This window comes from Platichthys flesus, chromosome 15, assembly GCF_949316205.1.
Source record: "Platichthys flesus chromosome 15, fPlaFle2.1, whole genome shotgun sequence".
Lineage (NCBI taxonomy): Eukaryota > Metazoa > Chordata > Actinopteri > Pleuronectiformes > Pleuronectidae > Platichthys > Platichthys flesus.
The window spans coordinates 11,583,871-11,607,810 of record NC_084959.1 but is presented as its reverse complement, the minus strand read 5'-3'; the positions used below and the strand labels follow the sequence as shown (position 1 = coordinate 11,607,810).

The window sequence follows — 23,940 nt, the reverse complement described above, 5'->3', positions numbered from 1 at the left end:
CAAATTAAAAATACACCAGGACAATAAATCAGGTTTAGTTTATACAAATTTATTCTTCCACAAGTCTCTCCAGCCAGTTTAGATGATGCCAATCTGTAGAGGGAGCAAAAACACAAATTACACACTGTTCATAGACAGAGTGAGAAGAGCTGAACCTGCATCATCTGGCATCAGTGGTTCCTTTGAATGCATCATAGACATTCAGATAAATTTAAGTTTACATCATGTGCAGAGGATTGAATTTCTGAAAGCAACCATTTGGTTTAACCCAAATAAAACAATTTGAAGACTCACCTTGTTTGCAACATCCAACGCATCGTAATCTGGTGCGAGACGGACGTACGCCTTCTTCTCACCATCAGGCCTGGATACAGATCGGAAAATACAGGGGAGAAGATGAAACAATGAAAAACTGGTACAAACAATTCATTGCAAAGTTTATATTTACAATGAGACTAAAATCCTGTTCAAAGAATCTGGTCTAAACCAAAAGGTGTAGTGCACCAAGTAGTGCCATCAGTCCAGTAACTTAGTTTCCCACAACATAAAACCAGTCTTCAGCTCAGCCTCGGTGAAAATGGCTACCTGATGAGTGTGTTGACTTTGGCGACGTCGATGTCGTACAGCTTCTTGACCGCGTGTTTAATCTGGTGTTTGTTTGCCTTGACGTCCACGATGAACACAAGCGTGTTGTTGTCTTCAATCTTCTTCATGGCAGACTCTGTCGTCAAGGGGAACTTGATGATGGCATAGTGATCCAACCTGTAGGGAAAAATATATATATTGAGTCAACAAAACACCCTCAACGTTCAAAATATGATACCTGATGATTGCTTATTATCCTAACTATGAAAATGTAAAATATTTTAAGTTGAGTGCATCAGTGAGTTAAAGGCTGGAATCTGTTTTTTTCACACTTGTTGGCAGCATACAGTCATTGTAACTCACTTGTTCCTGCGAGGTGCGCTCTTGCGAGGATACTTGGGCTGCCTGCGGAGACGCATGGTTTTGGGGCGACGGAAGGTGGGAGAAGTCCTGATCTTCTTCTTCCTCTGGCTGTGGACGCCTTTGAGCACAGCCTTCTTGGCCTTCAGGGCCTTTGACTTGGCCTCAGTCTTGGCCGGGACAGCTAAAACAGAGAGAACCATTTGTCAGCGAGCTGTTTGTGCTCTTACAGTTTGTCATAGACCACAGAATATCATCTCCTTTGGCCTTCACCAGGTGTTTAGAGTCACAGGATGATCCAAGCTTCACTTGTGCATGACATCTGCCTCAGTGTTGTAGCAGCACTCAATTACACTTCCAGAACAACTTACTATATCTTTAACTGTTATTTAATCAACAAAGATGAATCTATATAGATCAATATAATGATTAACAGCTCACTGACTCTTGTTTTACCACTGAGGCAGCATACCGAGATATCATAGCTATATGAACTTAATCATACCGTAAATAGTCATTTAGCCAGAAGCAGCACTACAACTTTAGCATTTAGCAGAATAACAGTCAACTATCACGTTACTGACTCACCTAGTGGTCATTAAAACACATCAGGATTACCCATCATCGACAGCTAACATGAGTTAAGTTTATCTCTTCATATATAATCGTGCTCACGGTAAAACAGAGGGTGAGGTTTCACATGTGGGATCTGTGACGTTTCACATGAGCAGCGGCTTTTAGCATCGCTAACATGCTAAGTAAGCTCTGGCAAAAACTAGCACGAGACCCCACAATGAGGTTAACTGGTTTAGATTCAACAATGAACAGTGTCGGAAGAAACCAAGAACCAGCGTAAATGTACAAGTGTGACGATCAGCCAGAGAGACTAGCATTAGCATTAGCTTGGCATCGCGTTGCAGCTAACATGCCGGAGCCCCTCTCTAAGTTACAGGCGCATTTAACCAGTTGACGGTGACACACTGATACAATTAAACCCGCTAAAGCTTCATCGTCTCATGTCAGACCCGGCTGTTGAAGCTAAGAGACGATATTTATGAAATTACTGCGGTTTATTCATAGAAAATGATCAGATTGACGAACCTTCCTTCTTCACCTTCGGTGCCATGTTGAGAAAGGAAGATTGAACGGGGTTTCCTGCCGTATAATGCATGGGCGAGAACTAATGACTGAAGTATCGCGATAGCCAAGCAAGTCGCACATTCTTGAGGGAATGAGTTTATGAATCTCGCTAAAAACAATGTTTACACGGTCTATGTACATACCAGTCACATTCGCGAACTGCTCTCAGCTGGCTTTCGTGTTGGCACTTCAACCATCTATTCATTGCACAATATTTTACACTATGTAAATTAAAAAAATATATATATATAAAAAAATATTTGCTTTATATTTTCACTGTGGAATAGATAATTTAAGGACACTTCAAAGTACTGTAAAAACACGCTCAATAAGTTCAGAGAGAGACTGATATGCCTGTGTTCAGGACCACTCGAACTACCTACATACTGAATATCAAACATATGTACTGTATAGATTAAGAGATTTTTCAAAGTAAAGTCCAACATGTGTACAATCAAATCAGTTCATTTCTGGATGTTTCAAAGTACTATAAAAAATTAAAGTCCAACATGTATACAATCCAACATGTCTACAACATTTCATTAAGACCCCAAGGAACCATATCAACTTGTGGTAAAATGGGCATAATATGTCTCCGTTAAATACAATTTAGTTAAACCAAAGATTGTTTCATAAATCTGATCGAATTTTTGCTCATTAAAAGATAAGTGTGATAAAGTGCTGAAAAGGATGAATGAATAACAACAAAAACAAAATAAACAAACATCGGCATCGGACAAGAATTTCCATATCGGTGCATCCCTACATATAACCTCGTAACATATAACGTATAACACAGTAAAATGAAGCAGCAGTTTACAGGGTGAAGGAGTGAGGAATATTAAATTAAAAATGAATATATATGCAATCAGTAAGTAGTAAGTGTGGTTGTATGAGTGGGGGAGCACAATGTACATGGTTACTGTTCATTGGGTTGCTGGTTCAGAAGCCTTACGGCCTGGGTGAAAAATCTGTTTTTGAGTCTGGTAGTCCGTGCTCGGACGCTCTGGTAACGTCTGCCAGACGGCAGCAGTGTGAGAATTCACAGCCTGGGTGGCTGTGGTCCTTGATGATGTTCCGTGCTTTTTTCAGGCATCTAGTGCTGTAGATCCCTTGCACGGAAGGGAGATGGCAGCCGATGATACGCTACGCTGTCTTCACCACCTTCTGCAGGGCCTTGCGATCAGTAATCACACCCACTTCAAACACTCTGCACTTTTGTGAGGTTGTCCTGTCCATATATTGGTTTATTGTGCAGTGTCACTTTTGTCGGTCTTTCTTTTTTTTCTCAAAAAATGTATTTACCCAACGTGGTTGTGTCGTCATCAATAATCAAAATAACATCCATCAAGCACATGAAGTACAATCTATTGTTTAAATGATATAAATGTACAGCGGTTTCAAATTTGTTCCCAAATTGCCTGATACAAATGGCATTGTTGAGCGCCTGATGGACATAAAACACATTGAAGGGAATTTGTTTCCCTGTCTCTCCAATAATTACCTGCATTAACAGGTACATTTATATTTTTCATAATCATGTTTTTCCTTCTTCAGTGTAACTGGGTCCATATTGTTAAAAATAATCATACATCACTCAATCGCTAATTTATATTTTATGCTGCTATCTGATACTACTCTCAACTCTCACATGCAACACAGCAAGTGCAATAGTTCAGCTTGTATTTCATTGTCTTAAGTCTCATATTGTCTTATCTTATAGGCTTTATTTATATAGTTGCCCTTCAATTAGTAATTTAAAGTATTTTACATACATGTGTGAGTGAACACATGTATGTAAAAGAGTGAGTGAACCCTTGGATTTACAACCAACTTCGGTGTATTCTATTACAATATCCATCTATTCCGGTCTTCATTTTGTATTGAAGAATTTTTGTGAAACATCTTCTTTCAGTGGTGAGCAAATGTAACAAACACAACTATATATTTATATATATGTATATATATAAAACGGTTTATTTTATACTCTGATGACACAAAGCACAGACAAAAAAATTTGCAGGAAATAAAAAAAAAAAAAGCATTGACATCCAAGTTCATATCAGGCTGTTAGTACCAATTCTTCTATTCCTTTTGTGGCTTAGTCTTCTTCCCTCCTTTCCTGATGAAAAGAAAGAGAAAGAAAAGAAAACTCATTCCAGTTGTCGGATTTATATATTCCATGGTTCTAATTTCTAAAACAAAAACTCAGGTTGAGAAGCACAACATCAGATGTCAGGTCCACTCTCACAACATAATAAATGATTTAGTTTTAATAATTATTCAAGACTGTTTCCTCAATGGTTCCATTTTAAAAAATGAGGAAATTAAAAACTTACTTCTTAAACTTAGCCGCGGGGGAATTTGATCCCATCTTCTGTGAAGTCCTGCTTTGTTTTTTTGGTCCCCTTTCTTTTTGAGTTTCATTTCTTTTCTTCACTTTCGGTCCTTTGGTCTTCTTTTCTCCTTTCTGCTCTCCATCCGCTGCTCTCTTCTGTTCTTTCTGTCCTTGTTCTTTGCCCGTTTTCTTCATTAAGAAACGAGGGGTTGTGCAAATGGTGCTTCTCTTGGGAGGCCTCTTCTCAAGTTTGCGCTTATCTTTGCTAAAACACAAACCAGAAGACAGTATGTTAGACCTGAATTAACAAAACTTCAACTGATTCATTTAGTAACAAATAACAGCTTTAAATATTTAAGTAATATTGAAAACATTCCTAATCATCGTCCTTCTTACCTGTGGATCTTCTTAAAGCCGATCATGTAATCGGGCACAGGACAGCCAGCTTGTTTAATGACATTAGCGATGCTGTTACAAAGAGATGGAGACAGAAATATATTCAGGGGAAAAGTAAATCATAGATAACATCACATCACTGTACTGCAGATGAATTTTTTGAATATTTTATATTTTGTGTTGCATCACCGTACCTTCGGAGCAGTGGTTTGTCATCTTCTGTGAAGAAGGTCATGGCCTTCCCCTGATGTCCAGCTCGGCCTGTTCGACCTGAGGAACAGCAAACAGGAGAAGAAGTGAGGAACAGATGAGCAGAGGGATAAGAAAAGACAGGATGCAAGCAACTACTTAAAAAGGCTTATGCTCAGTGTTAGATATGGAAAGGGACAAAGCTTTCTGTTTGTACTCTGCCTCATTTCAGTCATATTTTGGCATGTTTTCTGAAAGCTTATGGATACAATGGATCACCAGCAGAAAACGGGGGGGGGGGCAAGACGAAGACATTTCATCAATGGCGGAAGTTGGTACGTAACTTCATGCATCTATATGAAGTAAATTCCCCTAGGGACAACAATCTTTTTAACTTTTTCTTCTGAGGAACATTATCACAACCTCTTCAACCGTTGACATTTTTGTCTCTAGTGGTATTGCTTAAAAACCAAGCCAACGTAAAGGCTGCATGTGTGCAGTGACAGTTACATTGTTTGAAACGGACGCCTCTCTTATCATCCATAAAGGCAGAATCAATGAGCATAACAAAGATACACATTATTGAACAGTTGTCAGCTGCTATATTAATGTTTCAAATCTCATTTTCACAAGTAAAACATTGAATTAAGACTCTAATTTCTAAATTATTCCATTATCTATTAGGTTAATCATCTGAATGATCACATTGAACTAACCAATGCGGTGGATGTATTCCACAGCGCTGGTGGGGAAGTCGTAGTTCAGCACGAGGTTGACCCCCTTGAAGTCGATTCCTCTGGCGAGCAGCGCCGTGCAGATCAACACCCAAATCTTACCGGAGCGGAAACTGCTCACCACATTGTCCCTCTGCAACAGAAGAGGAGGTTAATCACCAGGCTGCACTTCAGTGACTCAGAGAGGACCGACACTGAGGTCTGTTAGAGAGTCTGTGTGTACCTGCTGCTGTGTGCGGTCTGCGTGGATCACATCTACGTTGATGCCTTCATACACCAGCTCATGGAAAAGCTCCCGTGCTCGATCTATAGACTGAACAAACACCAGCATGGGAGGAAGGAAACCCTGGAATAAAGCAAGAAGAACATGCTTTCATGTTAATGTCTATTCTCTTTAGAGAGTTAGTTTCATTTGTAATTACCATTTCTGAATTTAATGAATGAACTCGTCACTATAAACTGAATCTGACTGTGAAAATGCAGAATCTGTGGTGAGGGACAAGTATTTGGGTTTGAAGGCCTTTTGGTTTTGGTTAGTAGTTTGACCAATCATGTTTGAGCAGGTAAACAGTCCGTATGATGAGAAGAAGAGGCAACACATTGACTGAAAGTTTTCCACTATCGATTTTATTTTATTTATCTGCATTCCTATGCAGGTAGCTGTTGACAGATCTGAGCTATAATGCAGCCGGTGGGCTCTGAGATTGTGTACGAAATTACCAACCTTACACATTTGAACTCTGTTTTTATCGGCTCATCTGTTTGTTATTTTGCTTGTTTTTCAGTAGGTTTCCACAAAATAATACTGAGCAGTTTGTGTTCAAGAAGAAAAAGCTCATCAAACTAACGATGTGGGATAATCTCAAGCACAAAATGACTGAAAAAAATTAATTCTTCAAACCCTTGAAAGGTTACCTCCTTAATGTGCCCTTACTTTTTTGATGATGTCCCTCATGGCGACCAGTTTGCCGTTCTCTGTGCCCACAAACAGCAGCTGCTGGTCCACCGTCTCCACTGCTGAATTTCTGAGAGGACAATAGATGATTTACGTGAGAACAAGAGCCCATATGACTCCATCAAAGTAAGTATTAGTGTTACAGGTAGATACCTGTGTCCGATGTTGACCGACACCAGGTTGTCGAGGTTCAGACGACACCACTGCTCAACATCCGGTGTGCAGGTGGCGCTGAAGAACGCCCTGCGCACCTTTGACCCCGAGCAGGCCAGAAACACTGTGGCCAGCTGCTCCCTGAAGCCGGTCTTACCCCCTTCAAACAGCTTGTCTGACTCGTCCACCACCAGCCACTCCACACTGAACAGCAACACAACACAACCATCAAGGTCACATAAAAAACTTAATGCAATTAATGGGCAAATAATAGAAACAAGAAACAATCTAAGAATGTAAGAGTAAAGGATGAACATGTGACCTGCTGAGGTCGAGAGCTGGAGGATCCTGATTGAGAAGGAAGACGAGTCTGTTCGGAGTACTCACGAGTATGTCTGTGTGTAGAAAAGTAAGATGTAAACGAGGAAGACCAATCACATTTACCTCTTCTGTAAACAAAGTATTTCCTTCTTACCATATTTTTTGTTTGACTGTGATCCATATTTCTTCGCAGCCAGAGAGGCTTTGTCAATAATGTGAACTCGAAATCCGATTCCCTCTGACAGACGGAGCAGCTCTCTGTAGGTCTACGCACAACAACAATAAATGTTTTTTCCAGCCAGTCCAAAGTAAAAACTCTGGATAATTTCCAAATGAACCCATCTTAGAATACAGCAAGAAATTATCCAGAGAACTCACAACGCTAAAGGGTGAGGGCTGATAACAATTCTTACATGCGACAGACGCAAAAAGGAAAAAAACATAAATATCTCAGGATAAAAAAAAGAAACACTAAGATGTCAACTTAGAAAAAGGATTTCAGAGCTTTTAGACTTTTGATGCCCTGTAAATAACACAAAGGATCTCTACCATGGAATATATATGTGCTGCCTCCTGTCCTGCACCAACTACTGCCTGAGCACTCCAGAAAGTTTTGTTATGTACAAGTCAGAAGTTCTTCATGTTTGAAAGGCAAATTCCAGAACCTGTTGTCCAGACATTTTCAGGATTTCATTTAGGAAAACAGAAATACTGACTGGGATCTACTTGAATCTTCAGCTGTATTAGAAAAATCCATCAGAGTAAAAAGATGTGTGTCTATGTGTGTATGTGTATGTGTGTGTTAGTTTGTGTGTACCTGGCTGGCCAGCTCTCTGGTCGGGGAGATAACCACCGCTCTGAAGCCCAGGTTGGCCGGCTGCTGCAGCTGTGCCAGCAGCGGGAGACAGAAAGCCAAAGTCTTCCCTGATCCAGTGGGAGCGCAGGCCAGGAGCTCCCGACCCTGACAGACAAACCAGTCACTTAGATCCTGACAAACCCAGAGGCTGTTGTTTACAAACTGAACGTGTGCGGGTTTGTGTGGCGTGTGTGTGCGTGCTCACATGCATCATGAGCGGTATCGCCTGCATCTGTATCGGCGTTGGGGAATTCAACCCTGCGTCTTTGAGGTTCTGAAGGACACATGTGTGGAGACGATACTCGGACTGCAGCTCGTCAAACGTGGACACTGGGTCGGGCACATCGCAGCCGTGAACGTTTATACGGTGCTGGGAGCGAATATGGTTCACCTGAAAGCAATAGAACAGAAAAGGAACTTTACATATAGATAGAGGAGGGACAAGATTCCATTTCACTTTGTGTTGCTTTGTGTTGTGAGCTGCGTCACTGTTGCGACCTTTTGCTGATGAAGATGTTTCAGCCTCTTCATAGAGTTTTTCTCCTTCGCGTCACTCGGCAAATTCAGGATCTTTCTCTCCTGTGAGGACGTCCAGGTGATGCCACCTCCCTCTGTGGCCCCAGCTTCAGTCAGACAGAACACAGCAAACAGCAGTGAGGCTCTGAACTGCACAGCTACATCACATTCATTTTAAACAGCATCACACACACACCATTCTATGAATTTCTCTGTGACATATACTCAAGGAGTAATGACCAGACAAAATCACAGAGTTCCTCTAAAAACTTCAAGGAGACTTTGTAAAACCATGAGTTGATAATTGGTCCAGTGCTTTACAGATGAATGTATCATTCTGCTTTATCAGAGGGGTTAATGTTTTTCACCAGCTGTTTGTGTGTCCACATCCCACAGAGCAGATGCTGACCGTTTCACAATACCAATCAACTCGTGGCTGAAACTTTTTGTATTCTTCCATGTTTTTGTGGGTGTATCACAGTTTTCGGATAGATACACACACAATAAACAAACATGTGGCCAGTCAGACAAGCTCTTTACCTTCCACCTGGTTAATTTTCGTATTTTTCTTCTTCTTCTTCTTCTTTGTCCTCAGGCTCCTCTCTTCTTCCTCTCTCTGTCTTTTGACTCCTGCAGAAGAATCTCCACTGTCACTTTCTTTCTCATCATCCTCTCCATGCTCCTCCGGCTCTGTGGGGCTGCTCTGCGCTCCATTGGCCAGGCCTGTGCCGAAGTAATCGATTGCAGAGAGGGGATCTATGGAGGCTTCTCCTCCCTGAGGTTTGACAACCTGAAAACCAGAGAAGAAAACACAGAATGTGTAAATACAACATCCTGTTCCAACATGTCTCTAATGAACTGCGGTATTGAGGCACCAAATCCAACTTTAACTTCCTAAATACCGTAAAAACAAACAAGTTTCACGTAGCACACTTTCACAGGGGTTAGCTAATAGACTGAACCATGGCTCGAGTTGCTGCTATTAAGCTATATTTCCATGTAGTACGACATCCGCATCACGTGTTATATTTACCTTGAACCGGTTCGCGTCCTGTCCAAACCTTTTCAGATCAAACTTAGCTCCAGCTCCGAGTTTCCGAAACAAATCGAACGCGTCCATTCTTGAGGCAGCGTGGTCTTCACTGATCAGACATCACTAATCAAGCCGGATCGTCCACCACTGAACCCTGGCGCCCCCCACTGGCTGCACCCAACACCAAATCACAGACTGTTCAAATTATAATAATAAATGTCATGAACAATTCATGTCTTTCTATTTCAATGTTATATTATATGTCTTACTATTAAAATGTCTGGAATATACAATAAAACCATATTTCATGTATTTTCATTTAAATGTGATATTGAATGTCTTAATGCCTGCAAAAAATATAAATGTAATACTTAATGTCTCATGTGAAAGGGCCGGAAAAATATACCTAAATAAATGAGATATTTTACGTCTTGTTTTTTAAATGTTTGTCTATATATATAAACTGAATATATACTAGATAAACTCAATATTTTGTCTTATTTAAATGTCTGAAATACACAAATATATAAAATATAATCTTTCATGTCATTTTATTTATATTTGTCTGCAGTATATAAATAAATATAAATTAATATCTTTATAATGTATCTGAAATTTATATATATATATGTATATATTTCAGATATAGTGACTTATTTCAATGTCTTATTAAAAAAAAAAAGAAGTCACAGTAATACAGACCATTCACCAAATTTGTGATTTTTTCTTTGTTAATCTTGACAGAACTCTATTCCATCAATATGCATCGTATGTGCTTAATATGGAGCAATTAGATTTATATATATTTTTTTTAATTCCAGTTGGACCATCATTCTGTTTAGGGTTAGGGTGTAGCAAGGACTTCAGTTAATCCTTTGGCTTACATGATGTAGTACATTTTGTGGAATAAAAACACACGTTCACATTCATTGAAGATTTCCGTCGCTACACACTGACAGTTGAACATCTTCTGTCCTTCAGGAGCCTTTGTGACTCCAGACTTCAGTTTTCCAGAACCTATTGGTGTAGCTCTAACTGCTCTTCACAGGTCTTCAAACAATCCTCCAGAAAACTGACGACTATGTCCTTACCCCCCTCCTCCTCTCTCCGTCCGTCCCCTTCAGCCCTCAACTCCTTTACTTTGGACAGAGTCAGTTGCAGATGCTCAACTCTCTGCTGAGTGTTGAAACTGTTTCCCCCCATTTCTTTCTCTCCCTCCAACTCTCCCCCTCCATCCTCTGCTCTGATACATCTGGTCAAATGCTTTTTGATGGTACAGCCCTCCTCGCTGTCCAGCGATGCCCCGAGGGCGGGCATGTCCTGAGACTCGCTGACGCTGAGCAGGTGCAGAAGCGCTTGTGAGAGTGTGTGTCGCAGGCTGGCACAGTAGCGGTACTCCAAGAAGTCGTTTGTGTCTTCACTGTTCTCGAGCGCTGTGGCCAGGGAATGCCACACAAAACTGAACTGCTTTATGTCCCCGTAGCAGCCGCGGCGGGCGGGAACTGCCAGCGCAGCAGCCGATTTGATGCGCACCTTGTAGTTCTTACAGAAAGTAACAACATGGCAGAGGGCAGAGAAGACGTCCTGAGACCACAGGGCAGAGTCTGAGAGAAAGAAACAACAACATTAACTGTTAAGTTCAATAGGAGACACATCTTACTGATTAACCCTCCACTTTGAACCCTGTTGTTTTACTGTCCTTATATATATTTATAAACTACATATAAAAACATCAGAGTAGTGACAGACGCCCCGGGAATAAAGACTCACCGAGTGGCAGGGCGGGGTTCCTGAAAGCATTTCCCAAGGCGTAGCAGGTGTTCCATCTGACCTTCATAATGGCCTCTGCTTGGACAGTTTTTACAAGAGCGCGGACGGCATCATCCAGTGGGCGCTGAAAGGCCGACTTGGTCAGCTGACTCTCTCGCAGGAAACGAAGCAGATTCCCGAGCGCTCGCACTGCGTGAGACTTCACCTGAGAGGGTTGAGCAGAGGACAAAAGTTGGAAGGAGATGAGAGGCAATCAAAAAGAAGATATTGGAGATTATGTCATCACAGGGCATACGTTTGATCATCTCCGCCCAGGTTATGAATTTGGAAGGGAACGTGTCACGGGAGAAGCATTTAAAAATTGATGTGAATCCGTATCAGGGGGCGGATCCAAGAATATATTTACACTAGCTTCAATATTGGGAGATTAAGTGTTTGGACCTTTTTACGATTTTTCCCAGAGAAAACTTCATGGGTCTTAATGAAAAAGAAAATGAAGGCACGTTTTTTAACGATGAGCAACGGATGAAAAGTTCGATAGAAAGTATGGGAAAACTGGCTTTTTCATGGTCTTGTCTTCATGAGCTTGGTGAAACAGAGAAGATACTTTTCATTCATTTTTTTTTTACTCTGACAGAACAGACACATCTTGCAATAACTTAAGATCTGTCAACAACCTGCTTAGTGTTGTGCGAGTGAAAGTGTGAATGCACTCACTATGTCCTTGTCATCTGATGCTTGAGTAGCTGCCTGCAACATCTTGAGCAGCAGCATGTCTGACAGCTCCTCTTGGAAGTCGACACCAACACTCTCACTGATAAACAGATAACACAAAGCAAATCTCTCTTAACAAATTATAGACATTAAACAATATACCCTAATGGATTTTTATCTAAACCATTTAGTTTATGTTTCTGGATTTAATTTATAAAGAAAAGCAAGTGATCCATGTTAAAAGGGCCAGTGTGTAGGATTTGGCAGCTAGTGGTGAGGATGCTTACTGCAACAAGTGAATATCCCACCCCTCCTTTCAAAAAACACGATTCTTAGTTCAAAGCAATTGTCTGGTGATGAAAATCTAATTATGAATATCACAAAACTTTTAAGGTCCTAAAGAATAAATTTGAATAGCAATGTCAGGTATCACAGATATGAAGGAGTCCTACAATTAGTTAGACCTCGCTTTAATTTCAGATAAGGTGAAGAAGCCCAGTACAGAATAGCCCTCAATACGCCACGTTATCTCTCAATCTACATTCAGGCACGGTAGGTATCCACAGTCTTTCCCACAGACAAGCTGAGTGTAGTTATCAGGTCCATAATTTTACATATTTAAGTTTCTTAGGGCCTAATTCCAATTTCTTTAGACGGAAACCTGGCTCAGCATTAAATTATGTTAAAGTAGCATTATAAAAAGTGTAGCAGTGTGATTTCCAAGGCATTTACTCCAAACTCTGTATGTTTTCTTACATATTGACAGTAAGCGTGTCTGTGAGATTTCCTAAAGTCCAGGCCGCCTTGGCACGGACGTTTGGAGATCGATCGTTGAGGGCGGCGAGGACAGTGTTTGCTGTATCTGCCAAGAACATCACATCCTGCAAAGAAATCAACACCTCAGAAACACGTTTTCTGTTTTGTGGGTTTTTCCAGACTTGAATCTATTGACAGAAGTTAAAGATATTAAGTCAGTGGTCATATGTGCTCGGCCCCATCCTTACCTCTCTCAGACAGGGGAACAGGATGAAGACTCCCAGAGCCCTAACAGCGGACTTCTTCACCAGATATTTTTCACTGTAGGTCAGCCCCAGCAGCACAGTGACGCACATCATCTGGGTCTTGTCCTAAAAACCAAGTGACACGATCACACACACAGCTTTCACGGAGCACAGTCTGAGCTGTGCAGCCGCGGACGGAGTTCAGTCACAGTGAAACTCACGGGCAGTTGTGCGAAGGCCTGCGGCAGGATGGAGGAGAGCGAGTCGCACGCGCTCATCTGCAGCATGGTGTGTTGTTCGTTCTGCAGCGGTCCATTGAGCGGACCACTCAATATTTCAGACCAAAACTGAACCACCTGAAATGAATGGAAACACATTAACATTTAATGCTTTACAGAACATTGAAGGTTTTTGCGATCAAATGAAATAAATATTACAATAATCACAAACCATTTTCAGGATTTGACTGAAGAAATAACCTTTTTTGACATTATTTCAGAATTGTCTTTTTTATTGTATTGGCTTGTTCATCAGTGTCTTTCAACAGTAGAGATTGAAGAATCCAACACAATAAAAAGGAAAAACTTTCTTAATAATAAAAACAGGTCTGACAGTATAAGTATGTTCGATATTGACAGTTTGTACGTACTTGGCTCATTGGGACCCGCAAGTTCTCAGGCACTTTGCTCTCTGCTGAATACTGCTGGATTATTCCCGTCCCCAACTCCACTAGTAGCTATACAAAAGTCAAGGACATAGATATCAGCGCCCAGATCTTGAGTTCCCAGTTGTTATGATGTCATTTCTAAACATTTTTCAGCATCTGTTAATAAAGCTTGAATAGAGGTACCTTTGTCGCGTGCAGTTGCATGAAGGGGTTTGACTCCCCAAGGCAGTGAGCGCACATCTGCCCAATATCTAACAGACTTGCTTGGACTAGAGAAAAGTAGCCGCGTACCAGGTGGGACAGGAGCTGAAACACCATAAACAAATGACTTTCAGATTTCAGAAATGTCTATTGGGGGGATTTCTGGTTGTACCGTCTCACCAACCTGTAAAGCTTCCACTAGGATAGGGGCTGGCTCTAAAACTACACCTCCTCCTGTTCCTGCTCCCTCGCTGTCTGACTGGTGGTCCTCTCTGGGCTGAGTCACCAGCGACATACAGAGCTGCAGCAGCCACGGCGGTGAGCTGTCCTCCTCCCCTGGTGTGTGAAGCACGTAGGGGGAGGGTGTGAGAGGTGTGCGCGATGGGGACGACTCTCCGTCTCTACGTCTCCAGCTGAGTGCCGAGTCATGCTGTGTGAAGGAGCCGCTGCTGCTTTCTGGCTGCTGGAGGAGGAGCTGCACCTCAGGGAAAGGAGCGTGAGTCAGCACCAGAGCCCCGTAAAGGGTCAGGACGGACACACGCACATTCACGTCTAAAGACAGAGAACAGTTGTGTTAAAAGAAGCATAACGTACTGACCTGTAACTTGCATCCATGTGGAGAAGACAAACAAACCTCTGTGGCCCAAATAAGGACGCATCTGCTTCCAGAGTGGGCTGAGCAGACCAGGTCTGAGACGGTGGTAGGGAGCGTTAAACACCAGACAGGCCAGACACTAACACACAGGGAGCGAGGAGACATACTGTTAGGATGATAAACCTTGATAGATAGGCATTGTCTAGGCACAATACCTTTTATGCTAATTTTATTATATAATGTAATTCTGGGAGTTGTAATTATTAGTCTGTGACCGCTATATCTTTGTCAGTCAAGCATAGATATGATTTTCATAGGATGAACAATACAAATGATTATTATTGTGGTTACCCTCTAAACGACCTTTCTTACTGTACGTAGTAAGGATCTAGTGTGAGTAAATGGACTTAGGGTTAACTTATTTTCTTAGCAAGGATTAGTTTGATCAATGCAGCACGATTGCTGACAGTAAATACAGTGCAATTCTCCTGTAACTTTCAGAGCAGAAGTGGTATCTCATATGAGAATAAGGTTTATTATTGATTTTTTTAATCGTACCTTAAAGACCTGTATGAGTGTCTGAGTAGCGGTCTCAGCTACCAGCGCGAGACTCAGAGCACGGTGCAGCTCTCTGATGGTCGTGGCCAGGGAGAAGGAGAAAGGCGTGTAAGATGTCCGAGGAGACGCTGTATCTTCAGCCACAGCCAGGAACTGACGGGAGCCATCCAACATGGCTGATAATACCTGAAGTGCACATGCACGTACCTGCAGAAAGAGAGAGAGAGAGAGAGAGAGAGAGAGGGAGAACGAGAGATGTTACAGTACTATGAGTTAATAAGAATTATAAGATGAGTGAGGTTAGGGTTAGGGTTGTACCTTTGGTGATGGGTCCTTCAGTATAATCGTGAGCAGAGTGAGAGGTGGTGGTCCGCCAATAGGAGATTCAGGGATGAAGGAGAACCAATAGCCATATAGCATCCGTTTCTCTACACTTTTCACCAGCGCTATCAGACACTGCACAGCTCCCTGACGCACACGACCATGATGACACCTGAAAGAGACAAATGCAACGCTCGTTTGCACAGGACTTGTGAATCATAAATTCAAGACATCCTAAGTTCAGTCAAATGAACATTCAATGAAAAAACAACAACCACATACATGCTCGTTCTCTGGAATGAGAAGGTAGTGACGTGAATGGACATGCCGTGTCTTTATGTACCTCAATTTGCTCTGTGCGTTGCCCTCCGCATCGGAAAACTCAGAGTCTGAGCTCTTTAGCTTCCAGGACGGGTAGAAAGACGGATCGGAGGGTGTAAGAAACGACTCTCCCTCACCTCTGCCTCCCTCTTCTCCATCATCCCCTCTGCTCTGCTCGGTGCTCGTCTTCTTCGCCTTTCCTCTTGACTTCTTCTTTTTACTCTTAGGAGAGACACAACTGATTTGAATATTGTCCTTTCTTTAAATAAGACCAACAAAAAAAAGGCTTGTCTTACCCCTGAGGTTTTACCCGGCACGGCAGCATCCTTTTTTGGTTCAGGGGTTTCCGGTGGTTCGGCAGGTTTTGGAGCAGAAAGACCTTCATACTGAGGAAGAGGAGCTGGGTAAAGCACATCCGGCCACTCGACATTCACCCCTGGAACTCCCTGGAACATGAGCCTCTGCAGAATACATGTACATTTCTCCGGTTTATAACATTAAAACTGTTGTGTAGCGTGTGTTCCTGGAAAAGAACAAAAGTGATAGAGCAAATGAAAAAAATCTACAAGTGCGGTACAGCTTTGCACCTTAATAGTGGCCAGCACAGATCCAAGCTCCTCCACTCCACCAAATTTCCACCTGCCACCTGACAGACAACAGTGAAGTCCCTTCAGTGCTGACTGGATCACCTGCAGGGGAGAGAGGGGCAGGCATGGGTCGGATGTGATAGAGTGCTTTTTTCTTCAGAATGTTATATGTGACAACACATACTCCGTACCATGCAGTAGAAGAGCTCATCGGTGTCGGGGGGCATGGGTGACTGCAGATTTTCCAGAAAGACTTTGAAACATAGACTTCTGTACTGATCATCCAGAGGGGCCTGACCAGGGATCCTGGAGAGAAACAATTCAACCAAGCACAGAAACCTTTACAGCCAAGAAGAAGCAACATTTATGCAGAAATGAAAATACAATAGAAAAGACAGTTTGTGACAGAATGCTAAAAGATATTCATTATGAATGGATTTCAGACATATTATGATAGTAGTAACTCTGGGACAACTGCTGGAGTAAAAACAAATTGGAAAATAAGGAAATATACATAATTGTTGTTTTAATGCCACTTTTCACAGCCCCGTACCAAATGGCCTTGTTAAAATGAGAACTCTTTTAATACAAGGTCTTTAAATCTAAACACTACCCCTGTCCCTTTGTTGGCTGGTTTATTTGTTTATAAGGAAGGTAAGGCAAAATCTACTTGACGGATAATGCTGAAACTTGGAGGAAGGGTGTGGTATGGGTCACATCAGAACCCATACAATGTGAATCCAGAGGGCAGCTTCATAAATGTTTCATCACTTTCATTAAAATTGCGAGATAGATATATTTACGGAACTAATATCTTTAAATGAGTGAAATATGGTGCAGGTGGATTGAATTTAAGAGGACTGTTTGGCCTTGGTGGAGTTATTTGCTCTACCGAGTACTATTCTAGTTATTGTACCAGACATCTAGATGATGTATTGAAAGTCAGTAAATAAAAAAAAAAAAAAATTGGATTATGCTTAGCGTGCTTGTTTCACCTTAGCTACACCAAAACCGACATATTTATTCATTCTGGCTTCTGGATTGGTAGTGGAGAACCACGACTCTCAAGATTTAAAAACAACTTTTTCGAAATCAGATCACAGACACCACGTCTCACACTGTCTGCCAATGAAAAGGTCGACAACAATCTACCTGTAAAACATGTTTGCCAAACAGGTAAGAGCAACACGACGTAGTTCCAGATTTGGCTGAGATGGAGCACTATACAGAAGAAGGACGCCATCTTCAAGCAGAAGTTCACTGAGTTGCTGTGAATGAGAAGAATCTCAATGTTAATACGTAATGATTATCTTTAACTACAACACAATTTCATAACGCTGGTTTCAAATACATACCTGGTGGCACTGAGGTCCATTCCCATACACTACTGTGGAGAGTGCCAGGAGCACGTCGGAGTGTGTCCATGTACTGCACACTTTCAATGCACCGGATGTATACTTCAGCAGGACAACCAATGTCTGTTCATCCATTATGACCTGAAAGAAACATCAGTGAGAACAGAAGCGTGAGAAGAACTGATAGCTAACTAATGAACTGGAAGGCTAAGCTCTACTATTACTGAAAGGAAAGTTGTTACCTTGAGCTGATAGAGCAGATGATGTATTAACTGGCAGAGTTTGATGACTAAATGTTCTTGAGTCAGCGGCACAAGAGAGACGGCACGTTTCAGCAGAGTACACACATCCTGAAATGGATAAATAAAGACGCTAGGGTTTATTTGTCCAACAACCATATTAAACCACATAAAACCCGTAGATATTCTGTTGCTGGAACAGAAACAGGACATTTGGCAAATATACACATCTGCTTATTGAAACACACATTTTCAACAAGACCACGGTCACCATGTTTCAGTCCTGTCGGCCATAACAGACGTCTGAGGCTGCAGTAGCAACAGACTCAACAACAAAAGAGTGTTGTTGATGACAATGTGCTCTGCATCCCTTTAAAACCATCCTCTAATGGCTGCGCCCAGCAAGATGATTCACCCTGCCTCAAAGCATGGTGTACATGCACCATGTGATGCACTCATGCTGTGCGTCCCCCCCCCCCCCCCCCCCTCTTTATTTAAGAGTTCTGTCTTTCAGTTGAGAGCAGAACGTATTGATTTCACATTCAAATTTCAAAAAGCTTTTACTCAAATCCCTCGCACTCAAATAGCCCCTGCTTGGGATTCGATTTCTTCAGTTTGTACTCAACCTATGCGCTTGCACTCAGACGATTTGTTGCTTTGGTAGATTCCTGGCACTTCCTCTGCACTCAGATTTCTCCTCCGCTCTTGGACATTTCTTGCGTCTGTCAAAGTTCACCAACCAATAGAATACCAAGTGCAGTGCTGGCAGCTTCTAATGACCCACAGGAAGTCTGTGGAATCTCTCCATCAGAAGTGATGAGTGTTTCCACCATCTCGTTGATTCCATGACATTAAGAGCTGAGGCCTTTCTCTGTATTATTGAGGCGTTCAGAATAAAGTGGGATGTATGTCAAACCCGTTAAAGGATTGGGTTTAAACTTAACCTGCCAGTTTCACACACACGCACTGGTTTTACATTGGTCAAGGCTTGGTTGTTGTTCCTGTTGCCATAGCACCAGGTGCACTTTGTCATATCAATAAAAAACAACATTTTAGGGGGTGGGGATGTTGGCGTCTCCACCAGACAGAGGAGTGTGTGTTACCTCTGGTCGGATGTCGATGTTGGGGTAAATGGTTTTGTTGTAGTTTTCGGACATGAGCTGGTCAAACACCAGGTTGAGCTCCTCTTGGAGTTGGCCCGAGTCCGCCCGCACGGATCGGAGTTTAGCGGCGCTGCGCGAAAACTGTTTCTCGGCGTCTGACGCGACCCCGAGCCTCCAACGATCCAAGCCGGCCGGGGCGAACCGCTCGCCGTCATCAGCCGCTGGCGGGGAGGCAGAGACACCGCTACGCCCGAAAGTCGGCGTTGACATCCCAGTTGTTGAAGCCATGTTTTCCACACCCGGAAGTAAATCACTTGTGTTGTGGTTCTCGCGCTGCATTTACAGCTCGACACCAAACTGGGAGGCTCACTACTGCCTCTAACGCTGAAACACAGGCACCATTCAAAAGGGGAGGAAAATATATTCTTCCTCTCTTGATTGACTGGCGGATCGCAAACAATGTAAGGTGCACACCACCCCCTACTGTAGAAGAGTGTGTTATATCATGTAATTTAACAGATTTTGTCAAATTCTATGGATCAGCCCTGTGTCTTCAAAACGTAACGAGTGACTCCTGATGTCTCTTATTCCTCCTCCTTCTGTGCCCAAATTCCCAACTAGATCCCACTCCTGTCCCACTTTCCAGACTTTATCCTGGAACCTTTGTTCTTTCTGCGTATTACAATGGAAGATTACATGTTCAGTGTTTTCTTTAACCTCACAATCATTACATCTGTCACTGTTCCTCTTCCCCATTATAAACAAGGTGTCATGTGGTCCTGTGTGATCAAATCTTAATGTTGTTATAAGAACTCCATCTCTTCTGTTCCTTTCTATGAAGCTCTTGGCTGTGACTGAGTTTAGTATCTTTTATCTCCTTCCTTCCTGGTCCTCCTCCCACCTTTCATGTTTTTACATCACCATATACCTTTACTGAAGCCCTAGCCCAAATTTGGATATTCACCTTTACAATAATCATGAAAGGGCCCATATTGTGTAAAATACATTTCTGGGCTTTTACTATCCGTAATTACTTGAAGGGGATCAGTAGGGAACTGGTTCCTACATTGGCCGACTGTCCTGAAACTTGAACAAACATGAGGATGGTGTAACTTATCATTTAAAATCCTGTTGTAACCGACAGTAAATATGTGGCTGGTCTTCTATAGATGTATCCAAACATAATAGAACTTCAGCTGTGTTTACCAGAGAGAGAGTCACTGGCCAGAATGAGACCAGTGATCAGCCAATCAGAGGAGGGGTTCAAGGGGCAGGTGAAACAGCCTGTACTGTCTGCAGCTCCAGAGAGAGGCAGAAGAGAGAGGACATGGAATTACACATTGCAGTGTTTTTTTGTTTTCTTTAAACCACTGATATATCATCTAAGGAGTACCAATACCTCTAATTAAATCCCACAAAGGTGTAAAATATGGGGCCTTTAAAGTGCATTAAATTAACAATCAAAAGTTTGTCTTTTTGAATGGACTAAACCATCTTTTTTCTTAAGACAGAGACATGGGCATTGTAAGATAGCTGTGGTATTGGTCCATACTATATACTAAAGTTTGAAGATTAATAAATAACGTGAGGCTGTTGCAGCTAGTTAAGGTGGACCCAATTCTGCATTTATATAAAAAGGTAGGGAGGTTACTTGGTTGATTTCATTTGTACTATATTGTACCAAATTTCCATTTAATTTCTTACTGGCTATCAGGCAAGTGTAAGGGATTAAGACTAAACTATTTCAATATAGGCATAAAATATACTATTGTTAATATTACTTTCCTCTGCTTAACCTCAAATAATTAATATTACCGGTTAACCATTACAAATATGTCACAAAAAAACAACACTGCTTTGTTGCCTCAATGTACGTACTATATTAAGGTCAGAATTGAGTGGGAATTATATACAGATAAAAGTAAATGCAGCTGAAGAAAATTCAAGGTACACAAAAGTAGTCGAACCAATTTACTGTCTCAAATGTTTTGTGCTCAACATGTTGAAAATATCACAACACCCAAGTGTACACTAAATTACAGTCCAGCGATACAAAGCGGCAACATTGCAAATACTCGGAGCAGAAGTGGAAACAGGAATGTTCAAACATGTACAAAAGCCTTCAATCTTAGCATACAGTATTCTTTATTAAGTGTGAGCAACAGTAACTGCATTCTTTTTCCTTCTTTAATTCAATCTGAGTTGACACTGAAAATTAAAAAGGCATAAACAAAAACTCTGTTGCTCATTTTAATGTCTTGAAAAATAAGTTATTATACAACATATTCATATGAAATAATGTACAAGGTCTGTGCATACAAGCACAGCAGAAATTATATCCAAATATTATGATTCATGGTCAAGTCTGTCGGACGCGCAAATGCTGCCTGGATTCTGGCGTTCTTAGTTTAACTTTTTTTTTTGGAACAGCATGCCACCAGTTCAGGCAGGACTAAAGCACCATCCAGAACAGTGGTAACATCGTAGGTGGTAAACAATAACAGACGGCAGAAAGTAGGGAACCATGAGGTGGGCATGTCTGCAGAAAGTTGGTAGCGAATGTACAGCATGGCACAGAAGAATTAAAGGCTGAATTTAAAAGTAGTTGTCGGAGGGGGTGTTGGGATTTCAGCCCGACTTGAAGAGTAGAATAGCCACTTGGCCCAGGTAGAAGTAGATGAAATGCTTCGTCTCGTGTGTCACATAGCTACCAAAGTTCCTCCCGACGATGCAATGCCAGGTGGGGTTGTACTTCTTGTCAAACTCCTGCAAGGGAGGTAATGATAGGCACAACACAGATAGTACACCATTAAAAAACGGCTTTCAACCAATGTTTCATGTTGGTGATAATTAGGTTTGATCCAACATACCTTTTTGACATAAGCGGCAATATCCTTCTCAATGTTGTACTTCTCCATGGCCTGCATGGCACAGTCCACAGCATCCTGCTGCATTTCATCAGACATGTCTGCATTCTTTATCACTGCCTTCTTGTCAGACATGTTGGCTTCTTAACTGCACAAGAAAAAGCAAATTTTGAGACTATTCCATAAAGCTCACACACAAATTACAGCTCATACATCCAGTGACACTTGTCCTTTCACTCCCATGGCACCTGCATTGAAGTCTCAAGTTTATTTATGACATTCGACCCATATCTAAAAAGAATACGGTGAAGGGAAATTTGTATTTCTCGGGACTATTGGTCATGCAGCATTTCTACAAAGAAAAGTGCAATTAAGTGCCCGAGTTTCAAGATTTTTTGAATCTTGAATCTCAGGCTCTCTTCTAACAATGCTCAAGTAATTACAACCTATACAATAAAATAAGATAGAAACAGAAGGCAAGGCCTATAAATACAGGTTAAAAACAAAATATCAAGGAAATTCACTTTATGAGGAGTCTACTTAGTCTTACCTTGGTTTCATGATTTTAAAAAAAATTGGGGGCATAGTGAGAATGGCATCTTAAAACCGGATTAACAGTCATCTGGATAACTGAGTTAAAAACTGTGATCCCGCTCAAGATGTAGTTAATGTGCATGTAAGCTACTCACTAAGCAAACAATAAAAGAAGAGTGTTAACGAGACGAACAAGATAATGTAATTCAGCCACATCAGATGCTCATTAGTTGCAATTTGTATATCTGGTTACCTGCTTGCCTGAGAGTAGTGCAACGAATTAATGCTTCAATATATGAAATCAACTAGCTACCATCATTTATCAAGCTCGGAGGTTTGCAAACATTGCAAAGAAAGTGGGAGCAACACGCACGCGCACACGCACACAAAACACACACACACGCATGCATGCATTCATACACACATACATACACACCTTCTCAGGACAAATGCAAGAGGAGAGCAGCAGAGGCCTCGATGTTCACTCACCTCCTGCACAGCTTCTATCACACAAACAAACCGTGACTCCTCTCTGTCACACATATATTGATTCTTACCGTCTCTGTGCGGTTATAGTGATCAGACGTGTGCGTCACAGGCAGCTGCAGTTTGCACTTCCTTTATGGATGGAGCGCGTGCGCCCTCGCCCCGCCCTTCAAATCACAGCCGCTAATCTGATTGGCCGGAGCCTAGCCTCCACCCTGCTCGTGGGCGTTTTTTACTCGCGGAGAATACGCCCGCATCTTATATCCACCCAGAATGCACTGTTTTCGCACACACACGCAGACGCACCCACCCCCTCCTGTGTGTGCGTTATCGATCCAGGTGATCAGGTCTATCGATCGTGTTGATCCAGATGACTGAGAAGATGTGAAGAGCTGGATTACACCCCTGAATGGTGCAGTGTTAGAAGCGTTAACATTCTGAATCATTTGTTTTTAAACGTAGAGTCAGTGCAGCCCGGAAGGAAGCCAGGATCAGACATATTTACAGCTCACAGTTCCATGCCACTATGTTCAAGACTTTCCCACTCGAGATAAAGCCCTGAGCCGGCAGGAGGATGACTTTAAAGAAACCTCAGAATGGTTGATCACCCTGTGTCACAGAGGGCATGTCAGGCTCAGTTTGAGAAATGTGTAGATACAAACCTGAGAATTAACACTATAATGAAGCAACCTTGGTCTAACAGAAAAGCTTTTAGTTTAAAAAGAGGCATATTTGTAGATTCTGTGTTTTTCAAAGGGGGGGGGGAAGGCATGGATTTATTTCCAACAAGGTCATTTAAAGTATTTGTGGATAAATGAGTACACTTCCTGCTCACAAATCAACTTGATATGTAATATTGGTTAAACACATGGTTGCACTCATCCCATTAACAACTGCATACTATGTTTGGAGTATACCAGATATGCTGCATGCTTATGTTTACACTGGGGATCACAGAGAAACAGCATTTCAATCCCGTCTATGTCCTGTACATATGGCAGAATTGACAATAAAGTAGTGTGTGTCTAGAATTACATCACAACAC

The 23,940-nt window shown here is 41.9% G+C and overlaps 4 protein-coding genes and 1 non-coding gene across 7 annotated transcripts; all 5 read right to left on the bottom strand.

Annotated features, from left to right (window-relative positions):
• Nucleotides 1-28: 28 nt before the first annotated feature.
• On the bottom strand, nt 29-2,162 carry rpl23a (ribosomal protein L23a). The gene is made up of 5 exons (XM_062405607.1): nt 2,047-2,162; nt 949-1,129; nt 586-762; nt 295-364; nt 29-93 (listed from the first exon to the last, which is right to left on the bottom strand). The coding sequence occupies exons 1-5, from the start codon at nt 2,114-2,116 to the stop codon at nt 79-81; spliced, it is 513 nt and encodes a 170-aa protein (XP_062261591.1). The 5' UTR covers nt 2,117-2,162; the 3' UTR covers nt 29-78.
• LOC133970232 (small nucleolar RNA SNORD42) lies at nt 166-232 on the bottom strand. Its single transcript, XR_009924288.1, has one exon. It is a non-coding gene; the product is annotated as a small nucleolar RNA SNORD42 (small nucleolar RNA).
• Nucleotides 2,163-4,030: 1,868 nt separating the features above from the next.
• On the bottom strand, nt 4,031-9,829 carry ddx52 (DEAD (Asp-Glu-Ala-Asp) box polypeptide 52). The gene is made up of 15 exons (XM_062406817.1): nt 9,577-9,829; nt 9,084-9,333; nt 8,526-8,650; nt 8,233-8,418; nt 7,989-8,132; nt 7,326-7,437; nt 7,173-7,245; nt 6,851-7,054; nt 6,677-6,767; nt 5,966-6,088; nt 5,725-5,875; nt 5,014-5,089; nt 4,820-4,891; nt 4,425-4,688; nt 4,031-4,207 (listed from the first exon to the last, which is right to left on the bottom strand). The coding sequence occupies exons 1-15, from the start codon at nt 9,661-9,663 to the stop codon at nt 4,171-4,173; spliced, it is 1,995 nt and encodes a 664-aa protein (XP_062262801.1). The 5' UTR covers nt 9,664-9,829; the 3' UTR covers nt 4,031-4,170.
• Nucleotides 9,830-10,110: 281 nt separating this feature from the next.
• Nucleotides 10,111-19,299, bottom strand: heatr6 (HEAT repeat containing 6). Its single transcript, XM_062406863.1, has 20 exons — nt 19,009-19,299; nt 17,909-18,016; nt 17,667-17,807; nt 17,464-17,579; nt 16,503-16,617; nt 16,312-16,413; nt 16,021-16,185; nt 15,747-15,946; nt 15,401-15,575; nt 15,083-15,289; nt 14,564-14,663; nt 14,114-14,481; nt 13,912-14,034; nt 13,711-13,797; nt 13,283-13,417; nt 13,065-13,187; nt 12,817-12,941; nt 12,064-12,160; nt 11,347-11,551; nt 10,111-11,180 (listed from the first exon to the last, which is right to left on the bottom strand). Exons 1-20 carry the CDS (start codon nt 19,294-19,296, stop codon nt 10,594-10,596), a joined length of 3,567 nt encoding a protein of 1,188 aa, XP_062262847.1. The 5' UTR covers nt 19,297-19,299; the 3' UTR covers nt 10,111-10,593.
• Nucleotides 19,300-20,965: 1,666 nt separating this feature from the next.
• dynll2b (dynein, light chain, LC8-type 2b) lies at nt 20,966-23,085 on the bottom strand. Of its 3 annotated transcripts, none has more exons than XM_062406876.1 (3): nt 22,967-23,085; nt 21,879-22,023; nt 20,966-21,774 (listed from the first exon to the last, which is right to left on the bottom strand). In XM_062406876.1, the coding sequence occupies exons 2-3, from the start codon at nt 22,008-22,010 to the stop codon at nt 21,637-21,639; spliced, it is 270 nt and encodes an 89-aa protein (XP_062262860.1). In that variant the 5' UTR covers nt 22,011-22,023; nt 22,967-23,085; the 3' UTR covers nt 20,966-21,636. The 3 variants fall into 3 exon arrangements, with proteins under 3 accessions (XP_062262860.1, XP_062262859.1, XP_062262861.1); XM_062406875.1 differs by having other exon boundaries at nt 22,899-23,009; XM_062406877.1 differs by having other exon boundaries at nt 22,846-22,987.
• Nucleotides 23,086-23,940: the final 855 nt, after the last annotated feature.

Excerpts from the sequence above, each read along its gene's own strand:
- rpl23a (XM_062405607.1), bottom strand. The coding sequence starts at position 2,116 with ATGCATTATACGGCAGGAAACCCCGTTCAATCTTCCTTTCTCAACATG. Across the intron at positions 763-948 it reads AGCGCACCTCGCAGGAACAA|GTTGGATCACTATGCCATCA; the intron begins GTGAGTTACAAT and ends TTTTCCCTACAG. Across the intron at positions 365-585 it reads AAAGTCAACACACTCATCAG|GCCTGATGGTGAGAAGAAGG; the intron begins GTAGCCATTTTC and ends ATCTGTATCCAG.
- ddx52 (XM_062406817.1), bottom strand. The coding sequence starts at position 9,663 with ATGGACGCGTTCGATTTGTTTCGGAAACTCGGAGCTGGAGCTAAGTTT. Across the intron at positions 8,419-8,525 it reads AACATCTTCATCAGCAAAAG|GTGAACCATATTCGCTCCCA; the intron begins GTCGCAACAGTG and ends TATTGCTTTCAG. Across the intron at positions 7,055-7,172 it reads CCAGCTCTCGACCTCAGCAG|TGTGGAGTGGCTGGTGGTGG; the intron begins GTCACATGTTCA and ends GTTGCTGTTCAG.
- heatr6 (XM_062406863.1), bottom strand. The coding sequence starts at position 19,296 with ATGGCTTCAACAACTGGGATGTCAACGCCGACTTTCGGGCGTAGCGGT. Across the intron at positions 16,186-16,311 it reads CTGTGCTGGCCACTATTAAG|AGGCTCATGTTCCAGGGAGT; the intron begins GTGCAAAGCTGT and ends TGTATTCTGCAG. Across the intron at positions 11,552-12,063 it reads CATCAGATGACAAGGACATA|GTGAAGTCTCACGCAGTGCG; the intron begins GTGAGTGCATTC and ends CAACCCTCTCAG.
- dynll2b (XM_062406876.1), bottom strand. The coding sequence starts at position 22,010 with ATGTCTGACAAGAAGGCAGTGATAAAGAATGCAGACATGTCTGATGAA. Across the intron at positions 21,775-21,878 it reads TTGCCGCTTATGTCAAAAAG|GAGTTTGACAAGAAGTACAA; the intron begins GTATGTTGGATC and ends CCTCCCTTGCAG.